This window comes from Psittacula echo (assembly GCF_963264785.1).
Source record: "Psittacula echo genome assembly, chromosome: 7".
Lineage (NCBI taxonomy): Eukaryota > Metazoa > Chordata > Aves > Psittaciformes > Psittacidae > Psittacula > Psittacula echo.
The window spans coordinates 21,725,438-21,748,174 of NC_137740.1; the positions used below are offsets into that span (position 1 = coordinate 21,725,438).

Consider the following 22,737-nt stretch of genomic DNA (forward strand, 5'->3'; position numbering starts at 1 on the left):
TTTTGGCATTCCTGCCTTTGAGTAATTTTCACACAGAACTGCCCAAATACCTGTCCTTTCAGGACTTTTTGTTTTGGGCTTTTTTTAACAGCATCAACTTGAGAACTGAATTTATCATTAAAGTATTTGCAATATGAAACTGGAGTTAAATTTCAGAGAAATACTTTTAATGAAAAAAGCAAAGGTTTAAAATTAAAAATGTAAATACAAGATGCTTCCATTTTTTTTATGCTTCCTAAAAGCAAAGCAAGAGAGTTTTTGTTACTGAAACATGCTGGGAAATTGAGCTGCACAGATGTGTACAGCATTTCTGTCAACCCAAATACATATTACAATTACTTCTTCTTCTTGAGATCTTTTAATTTGGGAGGGGTGAGAGAGTGGGGAAGGTGTGGCTGGGGGAAGACCTCATCTAGCCCTAAGGACGCCCTCACAGCACGAGAGGTGAGCACAGGACTGCCAGCACTCCTGGCGCGGAACCCTCACCAACCCAAGCAAGGAGGTGACAATCTTTTAAAGTAAGGACATAGTGAGCTGGGCGAAGGGAGCCTGGCAGCATCCATTGCATTGCAGAAGCATCAGCAGCACGGCCTCGTGCCTGGGGGGCTCTCCTGGAAGGGCCTTCACACAGAGCCGGGGCTGCTCCCCTCCCTGCAAGTTTGGGAACACTCCTCTTTGGCTTTCAGTGCTCCATTATTCAAAGACTCCAGCAAACAAGGCAATACCAGCAGTGGCACGACTAGATGCCTCCCTGTGAAGGGGCCAGCCCCATCCACCTCCACCTTCCCAGTGAGCCACAGGAAGGGGAAAGAGGCAGGGGGTGTGGGGAGTGAAGGGGGGGCTGACAGCACCCCCTGTCACAGCCAGCCCCATATAAACCTCATCCAAAGCCTTCCCCTGGGAGGGGGAAACTGCACAACCAGCACCTCTGTGTGCAACCCCCTCCCCACCACCCCCTATCCCTTTCCCATCCCCTAAGCTCGCTCTCAGACCCGTCTTCCTGAACAATCTCACTGCAGGCTGCTTTTGTAAGCCTCCAGCCCCAAAAAGAAAAATGATGGGTTTGAACTCTTAACCCTACCCCAGAAAAGGGTTGGAATTAAAAGGGGGTTATGACTAAGTATGCAGATGGGAATACTGTAATAACAACAGGCAAAATGTTTGCCCAGCAGTTCTGGGTTCGGATGGAGGGAGGGAGAGTGGGGACAGGGCGGCTTCTGGCCGGACGATGACAGCATGGAGAAAGAATTTGGCTGCAGGGAGGGAAGGGAGGTTGCTGATAAATGCTTAGGCAGAGGCGGAGAGGGGGGCCAGGACCCGAATGCCGCATCAGTGGCACTTCAGGGAGGCTGACTGCGGCGCTGCAGGTTTCTGGATGGCTGACAAAGGCACCACCACGGAGGAAGCAAGCAGGGGCAGGGGGAGATGGTAGGAAAGCTCAGCTCCAGCTTAGCACTGAACACGTCTTGTGGGACGTTGTCACACTCAATGCGACTGGAATGCACAACAGGGAATGGATAAAGGCAGATGGCAATGCTCCCCTACACCCCAAAACCCTTCTGACAGGGGAGGCCCATGCACACAGACTGCAGCCAAGGGGGGAGCCCACAACCACAAACAAGTGGCTAATTTTTAACCAGCCCTGGGACTCTAACTGTGCTGAAAAGATGGCAAAACATCAGTACTTAAGTCACCTAGGAGGGCATTTTCAGGACATCACTTTCCTCTTTTGACCACAACTTGCGCTGAGGCCCTGCAAGTGTCAGGCTTAGGCTAGGGGAGACCCAAACCACAGCCACCATCCCAGAAGAGTGTACCCCACCATTGGCTTAATCCTTCTGCAAGAGGGGAGAGTGCTCCTTCTCCAGTCCCCAGTCCTGCACAAGCCTACTCCCACTTCTTGGGCACACAAGGGCATTCAGGATTCCTCTCTCTGCAAGTGACCAGCTAGGTGAGGTACCCTGACAGCTCCCTGTCCCACACAACAAGGAGCCATCCTGACACCACTCAAGAGCTCAAAACACCTCCTTGCCACTCTAAGCGAGGTTGTTTGCTCCACAGCTCACTGGCAATGAGAGTCCTGATCGTACAAAATCAGCACCTGCCTGTTCTCTTGAGCTCTCAAAGAGCTACCTACAAACTTCATTCAAGATGCAAGCCACTTGTGCAACATTACATACAGCCTGGCAGCCACAGGCCACAAAAAGACACCAAACACACAAATCTTGCAAATCACCAGGACCCAAGGGAGAGAAATTCAGCTGCGGCACATGGAAGCAAGCCACAGAACCAGACCTTCCTAAGCACCTGAGAGGAGCCACAATACTTAACTATAACTGAGCAATGCTCCTGCCACAAGCATGGGGACCTTCCCCCCATGCTCACTGGGCACAGCCCTGCCTGATGCAACAGCAGCCCTTTGCCAAACCAAGCACCTTGCAGGGATATGAGGTTCCGATGGGAACACACCCCAGCAGCTTCCCTGCAGGGGAGGGGAAGAAAAGCCAGGTGCAAAAAAATTCATGGCACAACTGGCAACCCAGGAACTCCAGCAGACCTCCCCAGCTTGCAAGGCAGGGGGTTTCCAAGCATGTCTCACACCCACCTTTGCTCAACACAGACCTCAGCTTGCAGCATCATCACATAGAGTTCTGACTCGACTCTGGTAACCTCCTGCTGACCCAACTCCATTACCAGAGATAGGGAGTGCTGGAAGGAGCCTGTGGATAGTAAAAGGTTCTCCTCCAGGTCCGACCTGTTGCAATTATGAACAGAAACACAGCAGCACTACAGCAAGCAGGAGAGAGGAAAGCGAACCCCCAAACTACCTCTTACGGTACCCAAGTGTTACTGCTACCTGCAACACAACACAGGGGACAGGGAAAAAGCAAAGCCACAAAGCTTGCTCTTCTTCAAACAAGGAGATCTTTATTTTGCCTCTCAAACAGAGCAAATGCCTCTGTAAAGACATTTATAGACCACCTACAGGGTCAGGAAAGATAGTCTCTAGCAAAAAGAGCATGCATTGCAAAGGGTGACAGGGAAGACCCAGAGCCCAGTCCCAACACCACACGCTGCAGCAGCCTGCGGCAGACACAAGCTGCACAAATGCACAGCTCCCTTCACGGCCGCTGCTCCACGATGGCACAGCGGTGAGAGCCGGCACGCCAGGAAGCACTCAAATCAGGTAATGGAGGGTGTAGAAGACTTGCGAGATGAATCCTGTGAGTCAGACAAGCTGGCCAGGGCCCAGATCAGCAACCTCTGCAAAATCAGCAAACAAAAGAGGGCAAAACCTGGACCTCCCCAGCCCCTTTCCTGCTGCCTCTGAGATGACCCCTGCAAGTGGCCTGAGCAGCAGGCTTGATGACAGTGGCCAGAGCCATGTGGAATGCTACAGCCAAGGCTAGGGGCAGAGACTCAAGCTGACATGCCCTGGGGTGAGCTTGTCACCCCAGCTCCCTGCTCAGTTCTGGGACTGCTGAGCAATTTGGTTTTTCCTCTGACAACAGAGCAGCCAACATTATTCTTGCTCATTTAAGCTGTGAGCAGTCTCTCTCAACATGTAAACTGAACCAAAGAGATCATGCTCTCACCCACAGCTTCCAGGGCTCTTCCAAGCCTTTAAAAGTCCTTTTCTGACAGCAGTGTTTCCCCTCCCTGCCCAATCACATACCCGTGCCTCAACAGCCAGGAGATTCACATCTCCCTGCCAACAGGGTGGCCTTGGGCAGTTGAAACCCTGCCTTGCACCACATCCCTGGAGCTTGTTCCAGAGGCTTTAACAGATACCATATTCTGCAAGGCTGCAGCCACTTGCCTGCATCAGAAGGATATACCCCTAGGAGATCAAGGGGAAGGTCCTTGCTTCCCAGAGACAGACATGGGGCATTCAGTCACAAGATGATCCTGGACCGAGAGCCCCAGCCCAGCACATCTCTGTAGGATTGCAGCACCTCCTGAGAAGCAGCCCCAAGCAAAGGGTTACCATACATTTTGTGGAGACCTCCTCTCCCTGGAGGCTTGAGATCCTTACACTCCAGCCTCTTACCAAGCTTCATGTTACAGCACCAATGAAAGCCCCCACAGAAGCTCTGGCATAAGATGCTTCCATCTTTTCTTCAACTGGGACTTCCAGAACTTCCAGTTGTCTTATTTTTCATTTAAAAAAGGAAAGAAGGTGAATGGTGGGGAGGACAACCGGAAGAAGAATAAATACCCATCAGGAATCATCCCAATTCTGAGTCAGAGACGTGCTAACAAACAAGCTAAATTGTTCCTTTCCCTTGTCTTTTCCCTTCCTGACAGGCAGAACCAAGTCTCCTGAGTGCCCCAACTGCCAGCCCAGGAAATGGTCCCTTCCCAGCTTTTGGTAATAGGAAGAAGCCCAACCTAGGCAGCTGCCCAGCTAAACCACCCTGTGTCTCCTGCCTGCCAGCACAGGGAGGCCTCTGGCATTAAACCCCACTCCCCTGCACCCTCAGTGGAAGACTACCCACCCACTGCCCAGAGGGGAGCGCTGAAGCCAGGTGAGATGGAGGACCACACCAAGACCAGACCAAGCCACCTTTCTTGGAGGGATGGAAGACCAAGCCAGGGCAATGCAGCCTTTACAAATGGATAGGGACCAGGATCATGCACCCATCTTCCCCCTATTCCAGCAGAGAGGTGATGCAGGCAGACCTATAAAGGGCCCATAGTCCCTTCCTTCCCCTGCTCCTGACAGGAGGCACACCCAGTGCTAAACACTCCATCCGGTCCTTCTTCCCTATGTCTATTGACGCTAAAAATTTATCCGGTTTCTGTCAAAAGAAAAAAAGGGGAAGAGAAAAATAAAAAAAAAGAAAAAAAAGAAAAAAAGAAATCCCTTCTGCCCTTCAAAGTAAAAGCAGCTTTGCTCTTTACCGAAGGAGAGGGAGAGGAGTTTAAACACAAGTCCCCCATCTATCCAGCACTGCTGCACTCCTCCTCCTCCTCCAAGGACTTTCACACAGCCCTGCCCCGTCAGCCTGTCTGTGGCATTTGATTCCTGTCTGTCACTAAGTGATGAGGACAAAGGGTGAGGAGTCAGGAAAAGGTCTGAGCTACTTTGTTCATCGTCTGGATACGAACTTTGGATGAACTCCATGGGGAAAGAGAAAAGCCGCATGGAGCGGGACGCACCGTGCATTGCACTCGTTCTCCTCCACAAAAAAAAAAAAAAAAGGGAGGCTTGAACAAGGGGAAGGGGTGGGAGGGAAAGGGAGAGGAGAGCATTCTCCATCCCCATGGTGGCAGGCAGTCCTGAGAGCTCCCTGCTCGGAGGAGACAGAAGGATATTCAAACCGCCTTCCCAGGAGGCATGTTCAATAAAGCAGGATGCCAACGCAGCCTTTTCTCAAACAAATCTGTTAGCGGTGGGCCAGGGGCCAGCCACAAGGGCTTGCTTTTTAAAGCAACCAAATGGGAATTTCCTAATAAAATAAAATTTTTAAAAAGCCCCACCGTGGCACAGTGAAAGGGAAGCTTGCTGGCAGCAACAAGAAGTATGCACAGACCTCTCTGGAAGTATGGGAAGATGAAATACAGCGCAGGATGGGGAGCTTGGCTCTGCATCCAGGGCCAGGGTGCCAAAGCACCCACCTGCACAAGCTGGGGGAGATAACAGCCCACAGCACAGTTACGTACCGGGGTGAAAGTTTACAAGAGCGATTTCTGCCATACTGAACAAGCAAGGATGCTCACCCTGTGCTGCAACAGAGGCAATTCCCCTTGTCTCAGCCTCAGAGATGCAAAAAAGCCACCACAGGGCACCATCAGCTCTTTTGCTTCACTCTACTTTTCAGAGCAAAACCAAACCAGTTTGCAACCGGAAAGCCCTGTGGTAGTCTTGCAAACATTCATTAATTCAGCCCCTCCTGGGCAGCAAACCCACACAAACTTTCTCCCCAATGGCTCTTGCGAAGCAGCTAAGATGCCGGCATCAAGACACAGCCTCCATCAAGGATTATTGGCAAAGCCTAGGCACAAGATGTGCCAAGCCACACAGGAAAATGATTGCAATTGTATGTCAATTGTGTGTGCAATTCTGCAGCATTCACAAGCAGCACCCTGCTGAGTATGGGAGGTGAAGATTGTTGTGGACAAACCACTCCACCACACTCCACCACTGGTGCACACTGCACCTGAACACAGGAGCCAGCCACAGGCTGGCTGGGAACACAGCTCTGGCACCTTGAAAGTCTCTGCCTGAAGCATGAGCAATTGTAGATCTAAGGGTGATACTGGAGGCTGTTCACCACCAGCCTTCCCAACACATCCCAGTAGAGTGAGTGAACTTATTCTCCAGGATGGGGAATCTTACATAAAACAGAGATTAAGAGGGTTACAAAACCAAAGAGCAATCCACTAGAACGTGCCAGAAGTTACCTTGGATCCCTCGTCTTTCTACTTGCCACCAGCAAATAGAAAACAACTCTGTATGAGAAACTTCTGCCTGGGACACAACCATAACAGCCCTGTATGCTGCAGCAGCTAAGCTGCAGAAAGCAGAGTTGAGACCTCCCTGACTGGGCACACAGCAGCATGCAGGGCACACATTCGCCTTCAAGGTGGGAGACCTTCATCCCTTGTGAGCTGCCCAGCACAGGAGACTGAGAGCTGCAGAGATGGTCATGGGAATCATTAATCCCAACTTCAGTCTGGCCTTTCTGCTTGGGAAAGAAAATTACCACCAGGACTCTTGGAAGTGGAAGGGATCAAATGGGTCGGCTTCATTGACCCATAGCCACACACAGACCCAGCCTGCCCACGAGCTACCTGCTGTGCTCCAAGATGATGACCAGGGAAAAAAAAGATGGAAGGAGAAGGAGACACATTTCTGCAGGGAAACAACCCATTCGTGGAGGCCAGAAGGGCAGGATCCTTCCTTGCAGCCACCACCACATCCCGGAGGAGCACATATTAGGAGGTAATTCAGGCATCTCAGAGGTACTGCCCAAGTTCTCCAATGGAGAAACTTTTATCTCCTCCAAGCATGTCTAGCCGCTGTGAACTGTCTCTAGAGTACACAGCAGAGCATGCCAGGACAAATTGACTGTACAGAGAAAACTTCAGCCTGTCTGGAGGAGTTTCTTCCACTGCTTACTCCAGAAAGTCCAGATAGCTCCTCTGACAGTGGGAGGGACTCATCCCAAGCAGCCCAGCCAAGGCAGGCTGGCTTAAGGTGACAAGCTCCCAACAGGGAGAACCAGACAGAAGATGGGAAAAGACGGTCAAGATGTCAGCTGGCTTGGCCAGTAATCCCATTTGCCGAAGGTGAGAACTTGGGCAGGAGATGCTGGTGTTGCGGAATCCAGGGCTGTTTTGAGAACAGCGAGTAAGAGGAAAAGAGAGGGGGTTGGGGGAGGAGAAGGTAAAAGAAAACAAATCTGCTTTATTATTGCCTGAAACCCAAGGAGACTGATTAAAGCAAACTGCCCCCCCCCCGCCCCTTCCAAAGGGTTGTCTCGTCTGCTTCCTAAATCTGATTTCCATTTGTCTTTATATGGTTTTCATTTGTTCTTCATTTAGGTCTCCTTCATGCTCCTTGCCAAGCCTAAGAGAGCCTCTGGAGAGCCACAAGGAGGGGCTTTCCCCAGGAGCCTGTGAGGGCAACTGCTAACCAGGGTCAGACCCAGCACCAGTGCCTGCATAGAGGGAGGAGATGTGGCAAGAGGGAAGGCAGAAGGCTGCTGACTACATGCAATGAGCAAGAGCTCAAGATGATCCTTGAAAAGAGCTGCCCAAGGAAGGAGAGCATCACTAGCCAAAGGTGCTGATGGAAGTCTGGCTGCTGCTGGGGCAGCAGATTCAGCATCCCCGAAGGGTGAAGCAAAAGCAGTTTAAAAAGCAGAAAGGACCAGGAAGAGGGAATGCAGCATGACAGGAGACCACCACATAAACATCGTCCCTCTTAAACAGCAGAGAGCCTTCTGGTTAAACAGGAGCTTAAAAGTTATCCTAATGGAGCTCCTTTCAAACACAAACCACAGGCACCTCTCCAAATTGCACAGCTCCTCTCTCAGTTGCAGCATATGAACGCTGAAGCAGGTCCATCCACCACCCTTGCCCGCAGCCACATGCCTCAACACGCAGAACCAGCATGCTTCACCAACCGTGCCCACACCTTCCGACCACGTGTTGGGGCTGGAAGCACCGCACCATCACAGCCCTCCTGGCACTCACCTTCTGCCCTGGCCCCTGAGCACCCAGCCAGCCAGGCATGCTGCCTTTGCCAAAGGACGTTTCCAGATCTAACCAAACATGGCAGAAAAAGGGAAATAAAAATCTGTCTTTCCACCTGCACAGACTTTGCCACCTGCCTTGAGAGCATGGGAAGACCAGGAATTTCCCCTAACACCACCCTTTGCTGTGTTTCATCTCCTTCCATATCACATGTGGGTTTCTCATGGTAAACAATCCCTGTTTGCCCTTAGAATAGTCTCTGTAAACCTCCAGCCATACCATTGCACTGCTGCCCATGTCACCCTGCCCCAAAAAGCCCATGACCCAGGACCCCACAGGTTTTTAGACCTGGATGCAAAAGAGCCATTTCTAAGGAGAAATCCCACCATAGGCTGCACACCTCCCCAGCACACACTGCAAATCCAAATGGAAAAATAGCATCCTTTGCCACAATAAAAATCAACGAAGCACCCGCTGCCCAGACCTGCCTGCCAAACCGATCCACCCACCACAAGAGGAAGCTGAGCAGAGTCTGAGCTCTCCACAGACAGGGCCAAGCCCATATCCACCCAACATTAGATATTGGCCCATATAGTTGCACAGATAACATAGTTTTCCCTCTTCTGCTTGAGCCTAGGTAGAGGACACAGGATCCATCAGCTGCTCTCCCTGCTCCCTCCTGCCCATAAGGAAAGCAGAGGCCCCTGACCTTCTCCGCTGCATACCCCCAGCCCCTCCGCAGCTTAAGCAGCCCAGGTGCGCAAATGTTACCCAATGCCCTCGCCAGGCAGAAAGTAAATTCCACCGAACAGGGGAAATGCCAGCTGCAGTCAGACACTGGGATGTGCAAATAGCAGCCAGGGACCTTTGGGAGAGGAAGAGCCCTGGCCCAGGCGCTCCTATCGATAATCCTTCTTGGGACGCCCCTGCCAGAAGCTCCTGTAGCAGAGGAAGGATGCTAATTTGACTATTTGAGATAGCGGAGGAAAAAAAAAATAAAATTAAACATTTGCTATTACGCTAAGTGACCTTTTCAGCCGCTTGGGGACAGAATTGCACTGGGGCTTTGGAGCGAGCTACAACAAGCACTGCTCACTCCCTGCTCCCATGCTCAATGCTTTGTGCCTCCAGATGCATTTAAAGGGTCCATGTCCCCTAGCCACCTCTGTCCATCCAGCAACAGAGGCAAGAAACAATCTCTTTGGAAAAATCTGCATAAAGTAGGAAGGAAGAAGCAGTCCGCTAAGAGCTTGCTGAGCAAAGCGCTTCAGACGGCTTCATTTCACGTCGCTGAAAGCATAAATCACAGAATTGCTCCTTGGGTTTTCCCTCCATTAGTGAAGTATACTGCAAATCCTCTTCCCACCACCAATACTGATCCGACACTTCACATCTGCTGACCAGACCTAACAGCCAGGGTTTTCTGGGGGAATAATACATTCGCTGAAAACACCATTCCTGCCACCTGCTCCCCCCAGACACCGAATGCACCAGGAGCATGGCCACAGCAGGCACATGCACAGCACAGCAGCGAGAAGCTTCTCAAAGTCATACCAGAAATAAATAGGTAACCCCTTACAAAGCAAGGGTCATAAACCCTTCAAAACATCACCTCCACCATGGCGGTGGAGCATGTTCCGCTGCCTGAAACTTTCCTACACCAAACGCTCTTCTGGAAATCAGCACCTTTACATAAAACATACCGAGGAGGCTGTGCCCTGAGCTAGGAAGTCAGGATTGACAGCTGCGACTCCTTCCAATTCATTTCTTTTGCACTGTGAACTGTGTCTCTTGTCTAGAGATTTGCAATAATCATATCATTGCAATATTTGCAATTATTACTGCAACAATGATTTTGCATACAAACATCCCCCTCCCAAACAAAAAAAACCAAAACAAACCAAAAAAAAAAAAAAGGCTAAGTTAAAACACTTGCAACCTTTTAAAATTAAAGACTTGGAGTTCAAAGCCAAATTCAAAGCATAAGACCAGGGACTAATCCATCCAGAGGCTCCAGGTATTGTATCATTCTGAACATTTCACCAGAGAAAACACTGCACAGGGGGAAAAGAAAAAATACAAAAAAGGATGTGTGTAAACAAGCACAGGTATACGCATCAGCAGATTGCATTTTGAAACATTAATGTTGAAATTAGAAAGCACATTTCAGAAAGTTATGGGCAGATCCACTTTCATTTTGGTTCCAGCCTTGTAAATATCAAATGTCAAAGGAAACCATCACACTGAATTGAGAGGAAAATTCCCATGCCAGGGACATGTCCGGGATTGGGACCGCTGGAGCCGGGAAAGGAGCAGTGACCAGGAATGAACACTTCACAACTGGAAGGGTATTTTTGCCGGTTAACCTGCCACTGCTAATTCTGCTAATCGACATCACTCTGGAATTTGAAAATGTTATCCAACCAGGGGAGAAACTTGATTTTCCTCTTCTGATAACAAGGATGGGCAGGCCAGCCAGGCTGGGCCAAATGCAGCATTACAAAACGCTGCCTGTGAAACTGAAAATGGGATGTGGAAATGATGAACTGAATTTCTGGGCTTGCACTCCAGCGAGAAACAAAAATCCAGCTACCAGCATTTAGACAGGCTGATCCCACTTGCAAAGGCAGCTCCGCTCGTTTTTCACCAAGGCTGAAGTAAAATGACAAAGTTATCATTTTAGATTAGAGTGGCTCCTCACAGCACTGGCTTCCAAGGGTTTTCAATTTATCAGTATATTTAAATGAAAAAAAGGAGGGAGGTGGGAAACAGCCCATCAGCTTAGGAAAAGCAAAAAAGCTATTTTGGGTCAGGCTTCTCCTATAAATAAAATACTGGGCAGGGAGAGGACAGTGACAGTGTGCAGCTCGCTCAAGGTGTTAGAGGGGATTTCTATTCTCTATGCTAGTGACCTCCCCAAAACATCAAGGAGCAGCAACAGCACACAGCTCTTCAGCAGGCACGGCAGCCCAGAGAGGCAGCTTCCCAAGACAGCCATCCTCTCTACTAGACTGCTGGCTCTCCAGCTTAAAATAAATAAATATACATATATATACACACACACAGAGGGGTACAGCTCACAAACACAAGGCCGAGAGACTTAATTCTTTAGTGCTTTTATGTATTTATTTTTTTTAATCAACATGGTCGCAAACTGCTAATTCCAGCTCAACCAATCCCCCAGCACCAGAGAAAGCATCACCCGAGTCCCTCCCCAGCTCAGCCGCTGGCCTGAAAACACCACACTTTAATGTATTCAGCCCACAGCCTCCTCAGGCCACGGCTTTCTGTAATTTATCCCTACACTGTGCGCCACCTTGTATTATTTAAGTCACCGGGCAACACAACACCTCCAAGACAGTTTTCAGCAGAAGCTGCGCCAACCACCTAACCCTCAAACCCATCATTTTTTTTGTTCCAAATGGGGTTCCCAGCAGATGCTCCCCAAAGGCAATGTGATAATACGAGGGATTTCATGGAAAACCCATGATGTCAGTGCCTCTGGAGCACACTGGGTAGGCGACAGTCCGCAAAAGCACCATGTAGCACCTACAAACATCCAGCACACCCAAAAAGCAGGGGTGTTCACACAGGCCAGGCTCTGGTGGAGGGCATAGCCTTTGCACGCACTGACAGCATTGGGGTGCCACATCTAACCCCAGGCCACCAGTAACAGAGCCAGGCACTGTTCACAAAGAGCTTCTCCCATCAAGGGGAACACTTACTAGTCCAATCTGACTGGGATAATCTCTGGGTAGACATTTAGGGAAAGCGAAGGACACAGATTGAGGTTGGTTTATTAGATTATGGACAGCCCCATGCAAATAGGGCCATATTGATCCGGTCTGCAAACACCTGGCTGGGAATACAAGCAGCCCCTGAGTGTACAGAAGCTGCTGGAGATTATTAACCAGATCCATTGCTGTAAATCACATTACCTCCTTCCAAACTCTGACCCAGCACGGAGTCCCCCGTGCTAGGCACTGTACATCCTTGCAGTGCATGGGAGCATCACTTCTCCCAGCCTGGCACCCAAAAAGCCCAAAGATTCAGCCTAAAAAGCATGAAGCTTAGCAGGGGCATCCTGCTCGAGGGTGCATGGAGCCAGGGCTGCACAGCCCACCTACCCCACAGAAATTCCCAAAACAAAGCAAAGCATGTGTTACAAGGAAGGTTAAACTCGCTGTACGGGAAAACTGGCACAGAAATGCAAGGCAGGAATTGAGGAAAAAAAAAAAGGTAGAAAGAAAAGATCACATCTTCAGATGGAAACTCACCCCTGCTCCTACTGAGTACCTGGTATTTTGCACTAGCTGCACAGAGAAAATACAAGAGGCTCTCCTGCCTACCAAGACACCCCAATTCCAAGTAAAGGAAGGGGGAAAAAAAAAAAAAAAATAAAGTGCTTCACAGCAGATTTTCCAAGAGATCCCAAAACCCTTTGCAGAGCTTCATTAGCAGAGAAGGCAGCAGCTCCCGGATTAAAGGAGGAACTGGGGAATGAGGTGAATCAAAGGCAGAGGAGGAATCCCACATTCCTCCCTTCTCCCCGCCAAAATGCCCAGCTCTGATTCAGCAGAAGCACCATCAGCAGCATAGCCTAGTGTATCTGACTGCAAACTAAGCCATTTACATTTAAACCACCACCCTACTCCCCTAAAGAACTGCTGCATGCAGTAATTTCCTTGTGACTGGGAAAAAAAAGCCAGATGAAATTGCCTCAGAATTTCCCTGCGTTTTGTTTACAGCCACTGTCCTCAAACCAAGGGCCGGCAAGCAGCACAAGCCTGCTAACAGGAATAAATCTAGCATTTGAGATCATTTAGAAAAGCTCTCCTCATAGACAGTCAGGGCTCTGAGGGGGAAATCCCTCTGCAGGTCTCAAATAAGAGAACTTGAACCATTTTTCCCCTGGAGAAATTTAGGCCTGAAAGATCTTCCGAGTTTCTTGTTTGGAGCTACAAGGCCCGGTAACAAGATCTCTTTCCCTGATCTCACTCAACACTTGACTGCTGCCAAGACCATGCAGAGGCACAGGGAGATGGGCTGGAGAGAGACCCATGGCAGCAGGGAAGACACCTAACATTCACATAAGACGATGCTCTGGTTAGTTGTTATTTATGCATGCATCTGGTTAATATAGCTATCGTTCCTATAATAGGCATGCATTAACTGAACATGAAGATTCCTTCTCCTCCAATGCTGTTAGCAGGCAGCATCTGAAGAGCGATCTGCTGGCACAGCAACTTTCCAGATCACTCCTTCCCAAAATACACGCAGCCAGTGGCCACCACTAACCAAAACCTGGGGAGGCTGATGCAAGCAAAGGCTGGGGGACATGGAAGCATGGGATCAAGGTGGGGGAGGAGGAGGAGCTCATTCATCTCCCAGGAGCAAACAGATGGGGCAGGCAGTGATGGGATCCAGCACACCCTCCAAGAGCATCCTCCCAGCCTGCTGCAGTCACAACAAAGTTTACTTAGCATCAGGCAAACAAAAAAAAGCCTTGAAACAAAACTAAACAGGTTTGCTTCTGTGCTCCCCAAATTGTAGGGAGACCCTCAGGAGCAGTAACGCTGTGCGAAAGCGAGGCCTGGTTTTCTCTGCTTTGCCAACAGGGCTGATGGCGGGGAAGAAATGGGGGAAAGAGCCTGCTGGCAGCCCTGTGCTTCCCACCTCCTCCCCTGGAGGCTTGCAGGAGGCCAATTTTGATTAAACTAATTAAGCCTGCTCCGTTCAAAGAGCTCCAACCACATACTACCAGAGGAGAGGAAGAAAATATAAAATTAAAAAGGAAAAAGGAGAAATCTCCCTGCAAGCACTCTCCTCCAAAGCTATCCGTCCCCAGCAAGGCCCTGATGGACAATGCCACACTGGAAGAGGAAAGCCCAAAAAAAGGACTCGCTGCAGTGACACAGGTCCAAGCCTGAAGACTTTTCTCCTTCCAGTCACCAGGACCTACTGGGACATGTCCCACTTCCTATCAGGGTGACTGGTTTCTATCCCCTCCCAGCTGGTCCCCAGAGGTAGCACCTGCTTTTGCAGAAATACAGCCCTCCACGCAGCCAAGGTCTCCCAGATGCTACCTTCCCTCCTGAACCATCCCTATCTTCCAGCTCCATGCACATTCCCTTCCCTCCTTTCCCTTGAAGGCATCAGGTTTCTGGAAGCAATTTAATTGTGAGCTGCAAAAAGGCTTCCTCAGGCAGCGCTGGCTAGCCTTCCCAAAATGTTTTGCTTGCCCCAAAGGCAGCAACACCAGGGACCTGCCAGACTGCCCCTACAGACCCTGCCCCTGTAGGAAGCCTGCTCCGCTGGGGGAGAGAAGCACCACTTTTGCCTTCAAAGCCTTTCAACTGGATGAAAAGGAAAAAAAAAAAAAAAAAAGGAAAATCAAAGCAAAGGCTTCCTCCCCTTGAAGGGCAGGAGGGAGAGCAGCCAGGGAGAGCTGGACCTGTCGAAAGCAGATCGGGAACCCTGATCCTCCAGGGCTGGAGAAGCAGCACTTTCATTACAAGCTTTTACAGAAGCAGAATGAAGCCTTAGGTGCAATAATTGCATTGAAATTCAAATCAGGGTGTTTAACTCTCCCCTGCGCCTTGGGAAACCTCAGTCGAAATGCAGGATAAGGAGGAGGGCAGGGTCTGAAAACCCCAGAGAAGGGCGGGGGGGGGGGGCAAGGAAAGCAAGCTGCCTATCCTACCCTGTGAAAAAAATCATCCAAAGGGCCTTGGGCTTGCCAGCATATCCTGCTTGCAGCTCTGCCCTGGACCCCAAAAACACCAGCGTTGCCTGCACCACAGCTGCCCCTCTTCTCCAAGTGCCACTCCTGGTGGGGCTGTAGTTGAGGGGGGAGAAAGGGAAAAGAAGGGAGGGAGGAAGAAAGAAAGAAACCCCGTATCGTAATTGCTATATTAAAGAGAAATAGCAGGCAAGAATAATAAGAGAGGTGTCAGAAGTGAAATACAGTAACAGACATTAAAAAAAAAAAAAAGAAAAAAAAAAAGAAAAAAAAAACCCTACAGTTCTGCGATGGGGGTGTTAATTGAACACAGAGCTGGAGAGAACAAAGGGGTGTTAAGGAAGAATAGAAGGGGAAAAAATCCTACCTCCTCCAAAGATCTGATTTAAGTTTGGTGAAGATAATGCACAGGGAAAGGTAGCTAAGAGGCACCTTATATAGCTATTATGTTCTAAAAATTCAAAAGAAAAAAAAAAGGAAAGAAAACACACCAACAAACCCCATTATTCAACAACATTTGCACAGCTGATCAGTGCTGTCTATAAATATTCCACTTTGTAAATTCCCCCCGCTGGTGGTATGTACATTTTTCTTTTAAACCTGAATTCCTTCAGCACAGAAGGGTGATGGAGGTAAGAAAATAAAAACTGGGGGATTTCATATTCAAAATCAGGGTCTTTTTAAGAAGTAGAATTTGCCCGATGCCCTCACCTCCCCCAAAAGAGCAGAGAAAGTGAAACGATGGGAAAAGCTCTTAAGGAGGAGGAATCAGATTAAATGGTCATATATCCTGTGCTCAGCCTTTCTCCACCAGTGCCCGCGGAACGAGATGGGAGTTGAGAAAGGCTCACAGCTGAAATAGATGCTGCTGCATTTTGACAGCAGATATTTTCCAGTTTGCCATCCAAGGACCCCACGTCTGTGTACGCCTTGCCTGATTCTTCCGCTTAGCTATTCTGCTCATGCAGAGAACAGCTTAGACGAAAAAAAAAAGAACACCATACCGAGAGAGAGAAAAAAATAAAAAAAATACAAGGGGGGGGACACACATAAAGACAGGGCCCCTGCCTTCAAACTTTTTATAAATCAGCATCACCATTTCCGATTTCAATCCCTATTGACAGAGGAATCAATTGTATTTAGGACAACAATGCCTTCCATTTCCATGATTATTATTCCAAAAAGCCAGCCAGCCATTTGAAGGCCGTCCTGCCCCTTCCCTCGCAACAAAGCGACCAACAGCAAGTGAAAACACACCAAATGCACGCCAACAACTTACACATATATTTAAGCCATGTTTTTTCCCTACTACATACTCCTGCTTCGATCAAACCTCTCAACTTCTATTACTTTTAAACACACATCAAAAGCAGCAATCTCCAGGTTGCAGACAAAAGACAACCCACCGAGCTTTTATTATTATTATTTGAAGTGTTTATTATGCTTTAAAATAACCGAAGAGCTCAAGTGCAAAAGGGAACTCTTTGGCCAATACATACGACCTCTTTTTCTAAGAACTTTATGGACACTTTGGGTTTGCTTAAGACAACGTTAACTCTATGAAATATTAGCCATAATGCTGTGAGAGGCAGTGGTAAAGTCTCCGTAAGGCTCTGGAGTCACTTAAATCAGGCAGCGGGGTAACTGAACGCACATTTCTGCACATCATAACGCCAGGGGGAAGATGTACGCACGCACTTTCAAACACCCACCAGTGACCACAAACAATCACCAGGATTTCAAAAGCGACACATGCAAAAATCTGGGAAGCAAAATGGAAAGTGGGAAGAGAGAAGCTGGCTCAACTTTCACGCTCCTGCTCCCAAGGAAAGGGTAAACAAACAGAAGCAAGCAGTACCCTCAGCCCCCCAAAAAACAAGGCTAGCTTCCTCCTAGCATTGGGCACACAAAGCAATAATAATAAAAATAAAACAAAACAAAACCGTTTGGCCATTTGCTTCCCTACAAAGTGTGACTTTGGGGGATGCAGATGGGGGAGAGGAGAGAAGGTCTTTGAATTTGCAAAGTAAAACAATCCACCATAAACTTATCTGAGGGTAGATAAACAACACTCCAAAAGCCACCTCAATTCAAACTCTGAAGAGACCTCTATACAGCAGCCTCACAGTCAAATACCCCAGGCACACCAGCAACAAATAAAATTTAAAATCATGTAAGAAGCCCCAGTCTACAGCTGAACATTCTTTATTTCCAGCAGCACACTTTGCCCCACACCATTCTCCCTCAATTTTCTGTAGCGAACAAACTATCCTACCCAGTCACTATGGCTCTCCATCCCTCCCCAGCTCACCGGGACCCTACAGCATCCCCAAGGTCACCTGGATTTCCCACCAGGCTTGGTCCTAGCAGATTCCCCATGCATTCCCCTAACTTTGTAACTGCACCAACAGTAAACTCAAGCTGGGATTAATCGGTTACCCTGCTAAAAAGTACCCCTGCATGGGCAACGTACACATCATTACACACGTGGAGAAAAGTCAGACAAACATTTCCTTTGGCTCACACAAAGTAAAAGGAGGACGGAAAAGGAACTTGGTGGCTTCTTTTTCTTTGGGGTGGCACACAGGGTTAAAACCCATAAAATTGATTTCAAGGCAGGCTCCCTTATGTTACATCATATGAACTGTATGGAGGTTCCCATACTGAACCCACTGCTTGATACTATGGGAACTCCATAAGGAAGGACTCCTTGGGAAGGTCAGACCCAGCCATGCAGCCGTGAGGACTTCAGAGAGCCGAATGCCATCAGTAGGTGCTTTGTCTGGGCTACACGCTGCACAAACAACGCTTAACAAAGGGCCCCCTTAGTCTTTTTATATATATATTGCAAGAGTCAAGTAATTGTATTTTCAATCAGCTGCTCATGCTAGGTTTTATATATGTATTTAAGAAAAAAAAAAAAAAGAACCAGATTCAGGTTTCTGAAAGCTGTTTCCCTTTTATGTGTAACTATCAATGTATATCAACTGGGTGTGCAATCATATTTATTGTCACTTTCATTCATGTCATGCCCTTGCTTATATGGCTTAGATATGAATTATTGACTGTTATAGTCCTTGTTGAAATGGGGTGGGGGAAAGTCAAGTACTTGCAGCGTGCTAAAACAAGGCAGCTACATCGGCATGGAAAAGCTGATCAACTCCAGTCAGCTCAGAAAGCCAACAGCAGAGATGAACACTGCTACCCTCACACCACTGAATTTCCATCATTCCCCCCATTTTTTTTTAATTAAGAAAAAAGAGATTCCAACAAATACATAAGTGGTGCATGTTGCTAAATGTCCTTCCCCAAGCATCTGTTGTTTAAGATCACCCTTGATTGATGACTGCTATTTTTTAATTGTTGCTTTTAAAATTTAAATGCCCCTCTGGGATGTGTTATAAGTGTGTTGGTACATGGTAGGAGGTCTGGAAAGTGGGAAACGGCAGAATCAACGCTCTCATGCCATTAGCTTCTTTAGAAGCCTGAGAACACCCCATGCCATAAAACAACAGTACCCTAAAGTAACTGACAATCTAATATATTACTTTCAGTAAAGGCAACTGACAACACTCTCTTACATGAACTAGCCGGGATGATTGGCAGAGAAGAATATTTTAACTCTTTCTTTAAAAAAGTAAGAAACCTTTATGTTCACCTAATAATAATAGTAGTAAAAGTGCACAACTTCATTTTGTTGGGTTTCCTACCCTACTCGGTACTCAGATTTAATTATTTTTTTCCAAACAGTGCCATGTCTTAAAAGAAGAAAACTAGAGCAAGAGAGAAATTGCAAGGCTTTTGACTTTTTTTCTTCTCCACAGAAAAAGCAATAAATAAAGAGGCTGTACAATAGAAATTAAACCACAATATTTTCCCTTCCAAACGCAAACCACATCATGCAAGTCCACTGTCAGAAGCATAAAATACCTGCAAGTTATTTCTTCCCACTTAAATACTTCTCGGGGGGGGGGGGGGGGGGGAGGGGCAGGGGGGACACAACGACACAAACCTGGTGGAATAAAACCCTCAAAGACCAAAAATAAAAATAACAAAGAACCAACAGCATTGATTTCCTACCTGTTTTTTCTTTGATTTCACACAAGACATTAAAAAGGGCTGGCTTCATCCTGTGGCAGTTTAAAGCATGTTTCCTGAAGAGAAAAGAGGGGAAGGTGAGGTTACAATGTCACCATGAGGAGTAACTTTCCAAATTCAACCCGCTGGCATATGCCTGTCAGAGGTGGGGGGACAGGTTTGAGCCCTCTTTGCCCCTCTACCATCCCTGCTAGGACTTGAGCGCCAGTGCTGCAAACAGTCACCTACTTAACGCAGAAGAGATGAATTATGCCAATTTAGGAATGGCTTGAAAATTGCCTTTGCCACCGAGCGGCTCCCACCACCAGTGCAAGCCAGGCGATGCACTGAGCCGAAGCTAGCAGCATTTGGGAGCCAAGCTGGGTTCAACTGTCTTACTCAATAGCGAGAGTACACTGAGCTCTCTCCATCCCCCACCTTCGATATTAAACTCGACCATGTGCTTTACTAGGCTCATCCTGCAAAGCAGGTGGAAAATAAGCCCCCCATTGCCCCAGCACTGGGGGCTCTCTGCTTAGAGCTGTCAATTCAGGGAATTTCAGCGTGCAACTTGGAGCACAGAGCCACACGCACCTATGGAGAGAGAAACCCATTCCTCTGCCTCCATGCTAATTACATCCAGCTTATTTTCAAGTGTTAAAAATTAATTCTTTACAATTGGGACAGTAAACATTTAAAAACACAGGCGGCTGCTTCTGGGCAGGGGAGGGCATGCTATTCAATGCCTTTCTTTTTGGCTGCTATTATTTCAGAGCTGACCGTTCTCCTGCGGCTTTTGAGTCTGGGGTTAGAATTAATTGGCTGGTTTTAAAACCCACCATGTGCCTGTTGAGGCAAAGAAACTGTATTATTTTATTTCTCTTAAGCTATACAATCATTTAGCCAAGGGTTTAGTTGTATAAAGGGCTGTTGCTACCAGGCGCCGGCTACGGGATTTCTGTTTACCAACCAAAATTACACACGCGAAAGACAATGTGAACATCTGGCAAACATTCACACTACTTACCCCACCACCCACAACATGTTAAAAAGATTTATACATCTGATGAAGTCTCTCAAAGGTGTACACCCTTGCAGAACCACAGCGTCCCCTTATCAGCACCCCCAGATGGGTGCAGACATTTGGGTATGCACAAATCACGTACATACGCTGTAGAAGCCCTCTTACAAACAATACTGGCACTTTGTATCTTCCAAAAACTTCATTTAATAAATAAAAAAAAAAAAAAAAGGCAGCAAAACCACAGTTCAATAGTAGAATGGATGGAGGAAATGCAAAGCCAAACATCACTGATAAATACAGCGCATTTGGCAGCTCAGCATTAAAAATAATAAAAAATAAATACTGTGAGGAAACAGCTGAAACAGTCCAGCAAGGCAAAGCCATAAAGCCTTCTCCCAGCTCTGTTCTGCTTTGGGTTTATTGATTTGATTACCTACACTAAATTATCCAGGCAGGAACACACACAATTCCTGCAACTTTCCGAAGGAAGATCCCCCCTCACTGCCCGGGACCAGCCGGGTAGAAAGGGCATGATTTCCTCCTCCTCACAACTACTCTACCTCTGCAAAAACGCAAGAAAATCAGCCCAGCAACAAGCTTTTTTGGTAAGCGAGAGTTCTACCCAAGCTGGGGAGGCACAGAGGATGTAAGCTGAGGTTTGGGGAATACTTCTATCCTTATGAAAGTTCTTACTACGCGAGTTTCAGGGCCGAGAGATGCATTTTTCCAGGAACAATGTATTCCAGCAATCTGCTCCAGCTCGGAGCACGAATGCCAGGGGCAGGATATCACACCTAGGAGCTCCGCAGCCCAGAAGAAATTTCACATGTACCCCAGGCAATTCAGGGCAACTTTTTAATTATTTTATTTTAATTCCTTCAACTGCGCTTTCAGCTGGGGGATTATTCTCCCCCCCCCCCCCTTAACTTTTGCTAGCGCCTTTGAAGGTGCATATTAGGTTTGCGCTGCTTGCAGCCGGGGACAATTCGGTTACCGTCTTTTACAGCCTTTTTCTTTAATCTTTTCAAATACCTCTGCAATTAAGAAGAAAAAAAAGATATAAAGAGAAAGCTTCTACGTGCATCCTTCACGAGCAAAAAATGACGGCCTTAAAAATATCACCGCTAAAGGGCTCTAAAGAACATTATTGACGCCCCTAACAAACGGAGCAGCACTTTGTGCCCCGCACGCGCAGCCTGCTCCACCAACCATGTCCCTATGGAATTAACCCCCATCTCAAAAAGGCTGGGAAAAGCCAGGCCGCCCGCCCGGCCGAGCAGGAGTTCGGGACCCCGCCGGGGAAGGAACCGGAGATAAGCGGGGAGATGGGGGGAGAGCGGGCTGGGGGCGCCGCGACCCCCAGAAACCGCCACGAAGTTGGACGGAGGCGTGGGGCGATTAACCCATCCCCTTTTCTCCCCTTTCGCCCAATTTCCCCGCAGCAGGAGCCCCCTTCCCGGCTGCGCCTCGCGGCCGAGCGCGCTCCCCCCGCCGGACAACAAAGGCCGGGCCAGGGCGCAGGGGAAACTTCCCCGGCACCTGTCCCCCGCTTCCCCCAGCCGGGACCGGGCCGCCGCTCTCACCTGGCCTGCGCTTCGTCCAAACTCTGGTCCGTGATGGTCATAATCTGCTGTAAGATGTCTCCGATGTCCTGCTTCCTGCCTGCCTCCCCCTCCGCCCCGCCTGGTCCATCCTGCATGTGCTGGGACAGGCCCGGGTGCCCCGGCATCCCCACCCCGCTGTGCGTGTGCATCAGCCGCGGCTGGTCATCCATCGCCGGCCGCCGGCCCCCACTCCGCCGCCGCCTCCTGCCCTGGCTGCCGGGAGCGGCGCGGCTGGGCTGGCAGCCTGGCTCCTCGCTTTCTTTTCTTGCTCGCTTTCTTCTTCTTCTTTCCTTCTTCCCCCCCACCTCCTCCTCCTCCTCCCCCCCAGCCTCTTCCTCTTCGCTTTTTATTTATCCTTCACGCTGGCGCCCAGCTCCGCGGCGGGGAGGAAGAGGAGAAGGAGGAGGGAAAAAATGAAGGGAAAAAAAAAAAAAAAAAAAGAAGAGAGAGAGAAAAGAAAGGGGAAAAAATCCCTTTGGCTGCTGGAGGAGGAGGGAGGGAGGGAGGAGGGAAAAAGGGGAAGGGAGGAGGAGGAGGGAGGGTTCCGGGGAAGGGAGGGGAAACGGCGGCGACTCCAAAAGCAGGGCAGCTAAGCCCCGCGCCCGGGCGGCGGCGGGCGAGCTGGGGGGGGGCAGCGGCTGCGCCAGGGGAGGAGGAGGCAGCAACGGGCGGGGCGGAGCGGAACGGTCGCCCGCGATGGTAGCGGCGGAGCCCCCGCGCTCTGGGGGAGGGCTCCAAACTTTCCCCCACCCTCAGGCTGAGCTCGGGGCTGGCTGGCGGCCCGCACCGCTCCACAGTCGGCAACAGGGCCCCCACCCCCCCCGTCTCCAACGGGCCTGCGCGCACCGCTCCCGGCCCTCGCCGCCTGCTTTTGTTCGGCTCCGGACTCCTCAAACTGGCACGGAGGAACCCGGGGGGCGGGGGGAGGAAGGGGCAGAGGCACCTCCCCGCCCCACCGTCCCCATTGGCGGCAGCAAGGCCGGCCCCCGCTGCCGCCCCGCCTCCTCCGCGGCCTCCCGTCAATCTCCGGGTTCAGAGGTGGGCCGGGGGCCTTGCCCCGCCCGCGCCTTAAAGCGGCCTCGGCC

At 49.3% G+C, this 22,737-nt stretch overlaps 1 protein-coding gene across 2 annotated transcripts in view; it reads right to left on the minus strand.

Annotated features, from left to right (window-relative positions):
- PBX1 (PBX homeobox 1) overlaps positions 1-22,533 on the minus strand; it is a 131,441-nt gene extending 108,908 nt beyond the window's left edge. For both annotated transcript variants that reach the window (XM_080624099.1, XM_080624097.1), the window contains exons 1-2: positions 21,632-22,533; positions 19,028-19,101 (exon numbers count right to left, since the gene is read on the minus strand). In XM_080624099.1, the coding sequence (XP_080480225.1) occupies positions 19,028-19,101; positions 21,632-21,822 (265 nt within the window). In that variant the 5' untranslated portion in view covers positions 21,823-22,533. The remainder of the gene's footprint in view (positions 1-19,027; positions 19,102-21,631) is intronic.
- Between the last annotated feature and the right edge of the window lie 204 nt (positions 22,534-22,737).